The sequence below is a fragment of the Capsicum annuum genome, chromosome 9, assembly GCF_002878395.1.
Source record: "Capsicum annuum cultivar UCD-10X-F1 chromosome 9, UCD10Xv1.1, whole genome shotgun sequence".
Classification (NCBI taxonomy): Eukaryota; Viridiplantae; Streptophyta; class Magnoliopsida; order Solanales; family Solanaceae; genus Capsicum; species Capsicum annuum.
Genome location: NC_061119.1, coordinates 161,483,186 through 161,496,133, shown reverse-complemented (window position 1 = coordinate 161,496,133; position 12,948 = coordinate 161,483,186). Strand labels below are relative to the sequence as shown.

The 12,948-nt window shown below is 35.8% G+C and overlaps 1 protein-coding gene and 1 long non-coding RNA gene across 2 annotated transcripts; both read left to right on the top strand.

Annotated features, from left to right (window-relative positions):
* The first annotated feature begins 589 nt into the window (after positions 1–589).
* LOC107842486 (abasic site processing protein YoqW) lies at positions 590–11,536 on the top strand. The gene is made up of 9 exons (XM_047397070.1): positions 590–1,149; positions 1,298–1,454; positions 5,227–5,312; positions 5,644–5,756; positions 6,086–6,151; positions 9,486–9,595; positions 9,682–9,747; positions 10,713–11,292; positions 11,390–11,536. The coding sequence occupies exons 1-8, from the start codon at positions 1,055–1,057 to the stop codon at positions 11,256–11,258; spliced, it is 1,239 nt and encodes a 412-aa protein (XP_047253026.1). The 5' UTR covers positions 590–1,054; the 3' UTR covers positions 11,259–11,292; positions 11,390–11,536.
* A 649-nt stretch (positions 11,537–12,185) lies between these two features.
* LOC124887414 lies at positions 12,186–12,683 on the top strand. The gene is made up of 2 exons (XR_007045123.1): positions 12,186–12,309; positions 12,424–12,683. It is a non-coding gene; the product is annotated as an uncharacterized LOC124887414 (long non-coding RNA).
* The last annotated feature ends 265 nt before the right edge of the window (positions 12,684–12,948 follow it).

Here is a 12,948-nt window from a genome sequence, read left to right as displayed (position 1 = left end):
CAAAAAAATTATAAACAATTTAGATATTAATAAGATTCTACAATTGAGATCTAATTCAAACAGAACCCTTCCTAGAAGGTGGTTGCGTAGATTAGATTTTCATTTAATATCTTTGTAATAAATGTACAACGTACGAAATTTGAATAAATATAACGGCTATTCGCCTAATTTTGTTTTAAAATTTGTCTTTTGTTTGTTGCAATTATGAAAAAAAATTAATACAAAACTTTATAAAGTTAACAATTTTTTTAACTTCTTAAACTAATTAAAAATATTATATTAACTTACACTTATATTTTTTATGTTAAAATTCTAAACTTTTTAAGATATATTAATAAATTATATAAATAACTATATATATAAAACTTATATACTCCATTAATGCCAATAAGTTAAGATATAAATAATTTAAAGTAAAATTGTAAAACAAAAACTTTAACCCAAAAAAGTTATGGAAAACTTTATATAAATTATATAAGTTCTTAAACAAAACTGTAGTAATTATGGGGATAAAAATTAACACAAAATTATATTACTGTACACTACGTAATTTATATCCGATAATTCTGGTATCGCTCCGATCCACACCGGCAGCAAGCAGACTGATGCGAACAATGAAAAAATTTCGATAAGAACGATTTCGGTAACACCAATTCCGGTAGCAAAAACGATAAGGAATTTCCGATACCGATTCCAATATCGGTTAAACCGATCCAGCGTTCGATTAAACCAATCCGACGTTCGATTAAACCGGTCCGGCGTTCTGAATTCCGGTCCGTTGCCAGTCTTACACCTCACTATTGGCATAACAAAATCTTTTATCTTAAAGTTGTCCACTTGCCCGTTCCCCTAACAAATGCCTAGGATTTGGGAAAGAAGAATCTCAATTGTCAAGACCAATGCTACTGTAATCAACGGCCAATAGCCAATTGCACATTCCAGACAATTACTAAATTACCCATGGGGTTCCCTCTATTCTCTTCCCGCCTTTGGTTTCTGCTTGATCCTTCCAGAATAGAAGCGAAAAGCAAAACCACAAGTCGCCGATTAACTGATGTGCGGAAGAGCTCGGTGCACTCTCAGGCCCGATGATTTTCCAAGGGCTTGTCACCTCAATGGTCGCCGCGTCCGTCACATTGACATGAACCGGTAACTGCTTTCTTCTTCACCTACTATTATTTTTCCTTTCAAATTAAACATTTTAATGTTCAGTAGCTATTAGGCTTTGAAACGTTGATTTTTTTGAAATGTTGATGTTTTTGAACCGAAAATGAAATAGTGTGAACTTGTTTTTTAGGTATCAGCCGTCGTATAATGTGTCACCGGGGTTCAATGTACCCGTGGTAAGGAGAGACGATGATCTGAACGATGACGGCGCTGTTGTTCATTGCATGAAATGGGGTCTTGTTCCCAGCTTTACTAAGAAAACTGAAAAGCCTGACCATTACAAGATGGTAAATGGAAATTTGCCACTGATTGTACACTTTTTCGTTTTGGAGGATGGTTTCAGATTTGTCTTATTTTTTTCCAGCACCTTGCTATTATAAATTCAGAGTTTATTGTTTATTAGCTCAGTTCACAAGAAACGGACAATGGTTCTATAGATAGAAGTGAGCACGGATTTAATGAGTTATATATATGGTTGTAGTGTGAAGATATTCATTAGCACAATATGGAGATTATGATTTGGTTCATTGTGATAAAACTGGGATATAAATTATTGTTTTTGTTTGGGTAAGTGGATTAACTTATGTTCTCATTATTGCCTTTGTAGAACACTTTGTCACATTATAAGATGTGATATTTAATACTTGTCTTACTGCATTGTCAATGTAAATATACTCAGGAAGTATACCATAAAGTTTTAGTTACTTGAAAAAATCTTTAAAAATATGGAAACATGCTAAAAATAAGGTCTATATTTAATGAAGTAAATATAAATAAATTTATGAAACTAAGACCTTAAGGTTTACTGAATGAAACACTAATTAATTTAGAAGTACCTTTAATTACTTTGAAAGTAAAAGCTGCTTTGTGATGCACAATTGATAATCGAAGGCCAATTGTGAAGAAGTTTTAGGAATTATCTTCGAAAAACTGGTGTGCTAACCAGGGAAAATCCGAGAATTTAGCTAAGAATAGGAATAAATTGAGAGAGAGAAGAGATTTGTTGTTATTCAATGGATGTAGCAATCAGTACAATGGTTTATATAGCTAAAACTCTTAATTGGATAGTTGTAACCGCCTTAACTAACTTTGGGACACAGCCACAGTAACAGCTACAGTAAAACAGATTTTTAACCTACTACTATCATTTTAACAGTTTTAACTAATCAATGCCAGCTCAGCTCAAATTCCTGTTTTCTTCTCTTCTTTATACTCCATGCTGCATACTTGTAATAATACCCCTTCCTTCAGTAGATCCTTGACCTCAAGGATTAAAAGTGGAAAATCTCAAATGAAACTCAGAAGAGAATTCCCACGTAGCTTGATCTTCATCCAAGTTGCCCCATTTAATAAGAAATTGTTCCACTACTTTGTTACCTTTTTTAACCAGTCTTTTGTCTAGAATTCTCTCAGGGGTGGAGCAGTAGGGATTGGATAGATCAATAACTGGAGGGTGAGCAATGTTCACAGGAACTTCATGGCATTTCTTGAGCTGAGAGACATGGAATGTAGGATGAATAAGCACCTCACTAGGCAACAGTAGTTTGTAAGCAACAATACCCACTCTAGCCTCAATCAAGTAAGGACTATAATACTTTGCGGCAAGCTTGTTAGAAGGCCTTGTTGACATTGAAACTTATCTGTAAAGCTGTAACTTCAAGTAGACCAATCACCTACTTCAAAAATCTTGTCATATGTTTGTCAGCCAAATCTTTCATCCTTTGCTGAGCTCTGAGAATGTGAAACTTTAAAAGCTGGATGACAACTTCTCTGGCAATCAATGATCTATCAACCATTTCAGACTTTGATTCACTAGCCAAATAGGGAAGATGGATAAGAGGTTTTTGACCATATAGAACCTCATAAGGTGTGCATTTCAAGGTAGTGTGATAGGTAGTGTTATACCACCCCTTCAGCAAGGGGAAAGTAAGACACCTATTCCTTAGGCTTGTCTGAGCAAAAACACCTCAAATATGTCTCTAATGTTCTATTCAACACTTCAGTTTGCCCATCAGTTTGAGGGTAATAGGCAGTAGATTGTTGCAACTGAACTCCCAATAAGCCAAACAACTCCTGCCAAAAGGTGCTAATGAATCTAGGATCCCTGTCACTTGTCAAGGTAGCTAGCAACCCATGTAACTTAAAAATGTTGTCAAGGAAGCTTTGAGCCACAGTTTGAGCTGTGTAGTGATGCTGCAGACTGATAAATTGACCAGACTTGCTTAATCTGTCAACTATCACCAATATCACTTCTTTACCTTGTACTTTAGGCAAGCCTTCTATAAAATCCAAACACACATCAGTCCAAATCCCATTAGGAATAGGCATAGGTTGTAATAACCCCGGATAAGAAGCAACATCATATTTGTGTCTTTGGCAAATATCACATTTGACTGGTAAGCAGTTGTCACGACTCATTACGACTTGTCACCAGTCGTGGTCTGAGTCGTGACCTGAGGTCCTAAGTTTTGAATCTTTTCTATTATGACAACAACTTCCCTCTTAATGACTCGTTAGGTCTGATCATGGGTCGTTAGGAGAAGTCGGGTCAAAGACTTGATTTTTTGGATTTCTTTCTGTTGTGACGATGGGTCCACCTAACGATTCGTTAGGACTGGCAACGAGTTGTACGCTGGACTCGTCACCACTAGGCTAAAATTTGAGATCCTTCACTGTTGTGACAACGACTACCCACAACGACTCGTTATGACTGATAGCGGGTTGTTACCAGTGTAGTGACAGTTGACAGGCCTTCAAGAAATTTTCCTTAACTTTTTGCCACGATATCGGATTAAAGCGAAACTAGTGGCATTTGGAAGCTAAATAAATGGCCTATTGTTGATGGGTCTAGAGCTTGAAAACCTAGGGTATTAAAAATTCTTAGGCCATAAATTAGTCTATTCCATGCTGAATAGAAGGAATAGTACCCCAATCGACAATACCACCCTTGTTGAGATGTTGAATAATGCTTGGTAAGGTGTTTAAAAACATGAAACCTAAATCCAAGTCCCAGACAGCGCAATATTCAATGTCATGTCTGATATGATATGGTATCTACACAAAATGCCCCCTTAATCAGTACTATATTTTTATTTTTGTTTGTTGAAGCCTTTTCAGGGCATAAAGATACCACATGCTCCTAGCTTTTAAAACAAAATCTCAAATAAACTCTTGAACTTATTTTAGCTGCAGGCACTGAACTCTCGCGTTTGCTTTACAGTTCATACTACCTGTGTGTACTTCTATTGACAATATATTGATCTTATATGTAAAAGAGCGATTAAATCTTTGATGATGTCTAAATTTTCCATCTAACTTTTCTCAACAATTTCTGCTGATTTTTAGCCTGCTCATTTAGTTCTCCTAGGATTCCAGTCACCTGACTTGGAAGATTTATGTTTGTTGATTTTTAGGTTATTTTTGTTCCTAGTTATCATTTCCTGTAATTGTGCAACAATCTGTCAAGTTCAGAGTGATATTAAATTTTGGGGACATATCATATAATTTCCTAATCTGTAACTTCCTTTTTATCTCTGGAATCAGTTAATATTGCTTTGTTGAACTACTACACGAGTAACGGTTAAAATACTCCATCAATATTTTCATCTGCTTCTAGTACCTGTGTGGGGTCATGGGAGTGGGTTTGGGAAGAGGAATAGAAAAAGAATATATATTATCTGGTGTAGTTTGTCTGATTTTATTAAGAATTATTATAATTCTTTTGGGGAAGAGGATAGAAGCTAGACGATAACCATTCACAATACAATGACATTTTCTCACTTAGATTTGATCACATCTTACTTATATCGATTGAACATCTTGTTGTCGTGGCCACACTAAACAGTATATGATCATGGTTGTTTGCAGTTTAATGTAGTTTGTCTGATTTTATTAAGAATTATTAATAATTCTTTTGGGGAAGAGGATAGAAGCTAGACGATAACCATTCACAATACAATGACATTTTCTCACTTAGATTTGATCACACCTTACTTATATCGATTGAGCATCTTGTTGTCTTGGCCACACAAAACAGTATATGATCATGGTTGTTTGCAGTTTAATGCTCGGTCTGAGTCAATAAAGGCGAAGGCTTCATTTCGCCGCCTTGTCCCAAAGAATAGGTGCCTGGTTGCTGTTGAAGGGTAGGTTCTTTCTTCATCTATAACAAGTCTATGAGAGTATCCATTTCTTTGTCCAATCTGCTATTATCTATTTCTTTTCACAAAGCTGTCATGTCAAACTGAGATTTTCTTGATAACGGTCATGCCATCAATAACTTCAAGTGAACGGAACTTGCATGATTTGGCTTCCTTCCTAAAAATGAAAAGAAATATTGAGTAGAATTATTAAAAATTATAGCACATTCTGGAGAAGTCGTAGCTTCTTTCATGTAAATTTCTCATTTGTTGTTAGAATAGCAGAATTTGTCTCAATTGCAATATCAATGGTTCTCAGTGATGCAATTTTCTTCAGATTTTATGAGTGGAAAAATGATGGGTCAAAAAAGCAACCTTATTACATACATTTTAAGGATGGCCAGCCCCTGGTGTTTGCTGCCCTTTATGACTCTTGGAAAAATCCTAAAGGTGAATTACCAATTACCATCCTTTTTAGGGGTCACAATTATTAACACCATTCTAATTCATGGTCTTTTTATTTTTAATTTTCTTACGGCATCCAAAATTGATTTGGAACAACTTTGAATATCTTGACAATGACCAGTCTGTAGTCCTTTTCTTATTTTAAATGTGAGCCTGATTACAATAGACAGATTTTATATTAATTGTGTACTTAGCTTTTGGATTTGAAATACTGCACTTGTGAGTGCAGCTGTTTTACTTACTTTAGTTTGCAAATTACGTCCATTGGACAACTTGAATACCACCACTGAGATTTTTTCCCTCTCTTAATGCAGGAGAGGTTCTTTACACATTTACTATATTGACAACTTCGGTGTCCTCATCTTTAGTATGGCTCCATGGTTAGTTTTCTTTTATTGACTATTGGTAGAATTCCTTTATTTTTGATGTACATTGTACTCTAATACTTCGCCTCATAACATTATTGTTACTTCTTCATAAAATCTATTTTAAATTTATAACAAGAATATGCGTTGATATTGCTCCAATATCAATTATTTCATCTTATAATTCCTGGTTTGATTGAGATTTGAGAGAAAAACAAAAGTGTACAGCTGTTTGTGTAAACTAATTCTATCTCCATATATACTTCCATTACATGTTCCTTAAGAGTAGGTCATCTAGTCAGTTGGTCCTCCAGAAACTAAGGAAAATTTATCTTTGAAATGGTTCAAGTATGTCTGTCTAATGTTAATGAGAATATATGGTACCTTGAATTTGTGAACTTTCCTTCCACAAGTACTGGTAATCAGCAAGTCATTTTAAGGAAAAGAAATTCGACTAGCTCTGGCTTTTATGTCATGGAGGAAATCAACTTATTCATGTTGCAATATAGCAGTTAGCGTTTTGAAGTTTTTGCACGGATTCCCCCTATTTCGGGGTGGTCTTTTATTTTTTCCCTCAAATATGATGGTCTTTAACTGCTCATTTAGTTAAAATTTGTGGGCCAAAGTACCCTTATCTATGACCTAATTTCGCTCTACATAAGTTTAGAGAACTTTTGCCTCGTCAAGTATAAGTTCTATGGTAATTATGTTATCCGGCATAAGCTGTATAGTATCTAATTCACTTGGCACAAGCCGTGTAGTATCTAATTCCCTCAACATATTTTTAGAGTACTTTTGCCTTTATTGACATAACTTTTGTACGGGCTAAGTTATATTGTGCCTTTTACATCATAACTTGTGGATTCTGAAACTGAGGCATAAGAGCATAAGTTCTATAGAAATTAAGCAAAATATCTTTTTATTCCTTTGAAGACATAACTTTGGGTTTTGAATTGAACTTACGCCTCTATTGTTAGAGTTGGTAAAATCGTAAAAGTCCCACATTAGTTGGGGAATGGACCGGTGGTTTTCTTATATAGATTTAGGCAATCCTCCCCTCATAAGCTAACTTTTGAGGTTGAGTTTGGCCCAAGATCCATTCTTTACATGGTATTAGAGTTAGGTCCATCTCCGTTTGGGCTCCTGGTTCACATGCTAGGGTCAGATGCCCCTGGGTGTGAAGGGGGCGTTAGAGTGGGTAAAAGTCCCACATTGGTGGGAATGGACTGGTGGTTTGCTTATATGGATTTGGGCAATCCTCCTCTCATGAGCTAGCTTTTGAGATTGAATTAGACCCAAGATTCATTTTTTACATCTATTAGCATAAGTTTGGTAGGAATTAAGCCGCATAATTGGAGGCTTAACTTGTATATTATGATACAAACATATAAACTTATGTCGAGCAGATTTTTTTTTTTTTTTTCGGTGTTAGGCATATTTTTGGCTGCTTTTTTGTTACTTAAAGTGTTGAAGGACAAAAATCAAGGACCAGAGATTTGAGAGTCAACTTCCCTCCACCCCACCCCACCCCACAAATAGGGTCCCTAACAATTTGCCCTCAAAAATTTTTGGGCCTGGCATCATTGACTTTGTTGGGATGCTACCAACTTGATGGGAGTTTAAGGAACTACATGGGCATGTTGGCTCTCATTGTTGATAGAAGGATTTTACACGTTGGTAATATGTGAACAGACAAGACAAGACAATCATGTATATGTAGGGGATGTCATACTGATAAAAATCTAGTTACTTGAAAGAAAAACAAGAAGATAATGCAGAGCAAGAAGTACTAAGACTTAAGACTAGAAAAATAAGATAGGTGAAATTAGAGTAATAAATTCCCAAATCTCAAAAAAATTGTTAACAACACTAATTGATTGTAGTAGACGTAATTAGCTGGTTAGGGTTAATCATGTTACTAACAGATTCAATTCAAGAACTTAGATGAAAGTGATCTAGACCTCTAATTGAATAACTCAACAACAATCAACAATTGGAAAATAAAAGGGAGGAAATACAAAAATAGAAGAGAAAAGTCATACAAAGCTATATTCAAATCACTACATGAAGATTTCACATGGTACTTTTGTCAATCTGAATTTAGGAAATTGTCGATGGACTAACGAAATAAGACAATTAGGGATTCATTGGAATTCTCACATTTATTTGGAAGATACTTATTTCTGATGGGTCATACCAATAGGATGAACCAAATGAGTTCTGCATCATGAACTTTGTATGCGCACATTGCTAGATGGGTTCTAGAAAGGCATATAGGAAGGAATGAAGAAATCAAATTGAATTACTAAGGACAATATTTAATATAAGACTAATTACCTTCTTAAGTTACTTGAATAAGATCCATAGATATCAAGCAAAGAATTGATCTTAATTTTTAAAACAAATCGTTATTTTAAGGTTGTAAGATAAATCCCAAAGTTGCCAATACACAAAGATGTAAAGAAAAGAACTCCCAATAACATTGATAATAATGTTTTGTCAAAAGAACAAAATTCACTCCCATATATAGTGGAAATCTCGAACACATTAGCATGGCATTTGGATTCAGATTCTACATTTATGGCCTTAATTAAATTGTCAAACCTAACTAGGAAACTTAAGAAAACAAATTTAAAATTAATGTCACACTTCTTCCGAAACTACCTTAACAAAAAATAAGGGAAAAAGTGATAATTTTGGCAGCTCAGTTTTTGCAAGAAATTCAACCCTTCTTGGGCTCCTCTCAGGTTCCATGTGTGCCCTAATCTTCCTCCTCGTGGACCATGAAATACATGTGGCACTTAGCTCACTCCTCACCATAATTCTTGGGCTCATCTTCCACACTAGGCATCGTCTTGCATCTCCGTAGCTTCCAAAACTTCATCCAAGTCCTGTAAGAGAGGTATGCCACCATGGATGCTATTACATACACGACTTCTATGTGAGGAGTTTGTCTTGATCCAGTTCAAGACAGGTTCTTTCTCTTCTATTCACTTGTTCAACAAAGTAAAAAGGAGATCTACATCTCAAAGTCACGTCAGGGATATGTGGAAAGATAATTTTTCACTTCCAGGATGTTTGTCCTTTCTAGCTGACTTACATAGTATTTTTGGGTGAGAAATTGGAGAATAATTTAAATGGAAAATAAATCTTCAGTATAGTTTCGACTATGACCTGTTGCAACTTTCTTTGTTCAACTTGTGGAGATACATAATTTTTTCACATGTCAAGAATTTTGTTCTCATCTGTCTTATCTGATTGTCTTACTTTTGAGACCTAGCAGATTGATTTGAAGATAGATTCTATTTGTTATATTTCTGCTTTGACTTACACGTAAATTGTCATTTAGACAGGATGCCTGTCATTCTTGGAAACAAGGATGCTGCTGATATGTGGTTGAGTGGTTCTCCATCATCCAACATTGACACACTATTGAAACCATATGAAGAGTCAGATTTGGTGATATTTCTAAACAATCAATCTTTAGAGAAAGAAAGTGTTGTGGACTTGACATCTAGTTACCTTAAACGTTATCTTCATTGCAGGTTTGGTACCCTGTAACACCTGCAATGGGTAAGGCTTCTTTTGGTGGACCAGAGTGCATCAAAGAGGTACTGATTGCTTTGGTTTTTTTTTTTGGTCATACATTTCATGTTGTGAGCGAACCCTAAATCAGCTAAAGGCTTATGCTAAATATATTTGTCAAACCCTATATGTATGCAAGAGAAAATAGTGCTTGGATGGCCCCCAGGCCTCTGATTCAACGGCAAAAGTAGTACAATCTGAGATCTGTGGTAGGCGTATGATATGAGTCCTAATCCTATCTCGTTAGACATTATCCACTAAGTTTTGTAATTGAGAAATAGCAAATTTCTGCTTGCACGAATCTATTATGCTTGTCAGAGATTTGACTTCACGTTATTTCAACTCACCAGCATCTTCAAACTCATCTGTGCTTGAGTTTTCCTTGTATGATACCCAGTTGCTAGGTGCCTTTCTTTTTTAGCTTTTTATTTTCTCAATCATAAGGTTTCATAGCATCACTAATAAGTTTGCTTCTGATTATTGTTCCAGGCAGCTCATCTGTAATATAATACATTCTCTTTTTTTTTTCCCTATGTATTTCATCTGCTGATGATAGTCTAAATAGAGACCACCTCCAATGCATATTAATGCACTCAACTGTTTAAAAGCACAGATGAGAGGTCATAGGTGTATAATGGACATGTGTCTTTCCAGTTAATGCACTTAACTGTTTAAAAGCACAGATTAGAGAGGTCATAGGTGTATAATGGACATGTGTCTTTCCAGATCTGTCATTTGTGTAGTGCAAAGATGATAGTAGGCCATAGGATCTATGTCGAGCATGTATCATCTTCAGATGGTTGATCTCTATCCATCCATTCCGTTTTCTGTCCTTGAGATAATTATGTACTCTCACCCCTCTTATCGCCCTACTTGATTCAAAATTTGGATTATTCCAGGCTCTTCCCTTATGGTTCATTAACTTCAGGAGATATAGAATTGATGATCAATTAATAAGGGCCTATTATTTACACTTAAACTGTACTTGCAGCTCAAGGCTAATGAGACCAGATCAATAGCACAATTTTTCTCAAAGAAAGGAGACAAAGACGAACAAGGGCAGAAGTCTCATATCAAAGTTGCAGAGGAAGAGATTTTGAGTACTGATCAGACAGAGAGCTTGAAACAGGAACCTGAATCAGACCATGTGGGTCATCTGTGTTCCCCAGTCAGACTGGAGAGTTTCACTTCTACTAGGGCCACTGACATAAAAGTTGAGCAAGACTATGATGAGTCAGGTAGTAAACACTCATCGACTTGGCAAACTGGAAATCCACCTGAAAATGTAGGTATCCTTGCTAATGATAATGTGAAAAGCTTGGAAGAGGTGGAGACTGAGGATATTAAACCAAACGTTTTTGCTCTGCCTTGGGAGGAAAGTGGGGATTCTAAAACCAAGAGAGATTATGAGGAGTTCTCAGGAAATGTAATGCGGCTTGCCAAGAGGGTCAACAAGCACTTAAGCCCATCAAAAAAGAAAGCTAAAGGTGCTGGTGACAAACAGCCAACCCTATTTTCTTACTTTGGAAAAGGCTAGCGACATGTATGATGTACTACAGTACTCAGACAAGTTCTGTATAATAGTTAAGTTGGTATTTCCGTTGCTTAAAAAACAAAATGGAGGGATAGGATTTTGTTTGACGATCAGATCTCATCCTTGGCTTGTAGGTGTCTTGCAGATTTGTATTGCCAAGATTTTCTGTAAACCAAGCAAAAAAACCCTCGAATTCCACTTAAGAAGTTTTGAAGGAACAGAAGTGCTGTTTAGTGTATTCAGGTCAATGGGATTGTTTCAGTGGAACTTGATTTTTAGAATTTGGTTGGCTGTCTCCTTACGTATTACCTTCTCAGAAGCAGGAGTCAATTTTTATCTCCCCTGAAATCTTACTGATCTTTCTGTTATACATCGTGTATACAGTTATTTTTTGCATGTTCCATACAGCCGCGTTTCACTTGTGGTACGGTGCAGAATCCGTCGACCAAAAGGATTACATAGTTATTGGCTGCTCTTAACGTAGTAGTTTTAGTCTCAGGCTCTCCGCTATTGGAATCTGGTAGCCAAGAACCATTTGAAGCATTAGTATTTTTATTTTTTTTTTGTTTAAATTTTCTGGATTTGATTAAATAGGGAACAAACAAAAAATAGTCTTCACACAAATTGGCCAACCCGTCCAAAGAAACAAAACCAGGAAAATCTACTCTAAATGACCCACCCGACCCAACCCACCTATTCTATTACATATACCCAATAGTGTAGGGTTTTTTGAAAAAATCTTCACTCACTCTTCCTCTTCAACCCTACGGCACCTGAGCCATGTCGCCTCCTTTCAATCGTCATTTTATTCACCTCTTGCTTTGGGTTATCAATTCTGTACCTTGGATACCTCAGTTGTGTAGATATTTCAGCTTGCAGAAGTGAGTTATTTTTCTTTGTTCTCTATTTTTTTTTTCTTTTTCCTCTTTAGTTGCGCTTCATTTGCTGCTCTCTTTTGATGTAGCTGTGTTCTCCAGTGGATGGGACTCCTTTCTTGTTTTTAGCTATGTTGTGTTGAGGGATCCTGTCAACTGGATGATGTTAACTATTTTGAGTAAGTTTGAAATGAATTGACTTTCATTTTTGTCTTTGTATTAAGTTTGAAATGAATTGACTTTCATTTTTGTCTTTGTATTGCATGCCCCTTTCCAATCTTCTGAATCCACAGATATGACCGGTATGGAGATAATGGAATGCTTGGAACCATAAGTGTTCAGATTGTAACATTTTTTCCACTGTTTCACTATATTTGTTGCCTTTTTGGCTTGTAAATTAATGCATGTGAAAAAACTAAGTTGTAGCCTTTCCATCCCCCTCACCTTTTTGTTGTTGACAATCTTAAGTAAGGGCATTGTAATTTATCACTGTTAATTAATTTTCTTCCTTTGGACTCCAGAAAGCTTGTGAATGAGAAAATTTCTTTCTCAATTGCCAGATTAGCTAAATAGTCTACTACTTGATTCTCTCCCCTTAATATTTGCTGATACTGAACTTGTTTGTCTATCATTAATTCCCATATCTGCTATGCTGTTTTCGAAATATTCCATGTACAGTCTTATTCTCTTTTTTAAGATCTCTTGCAAAGTTAATGAATCTGTCTGCAAAATAACTTTGTTGTGATGTGTCAGACTACAATGTGTAGCTGCTTATAATATAACTTCTGCCTCTGCTTCCGAGTTAGTAGTGTCCTCTA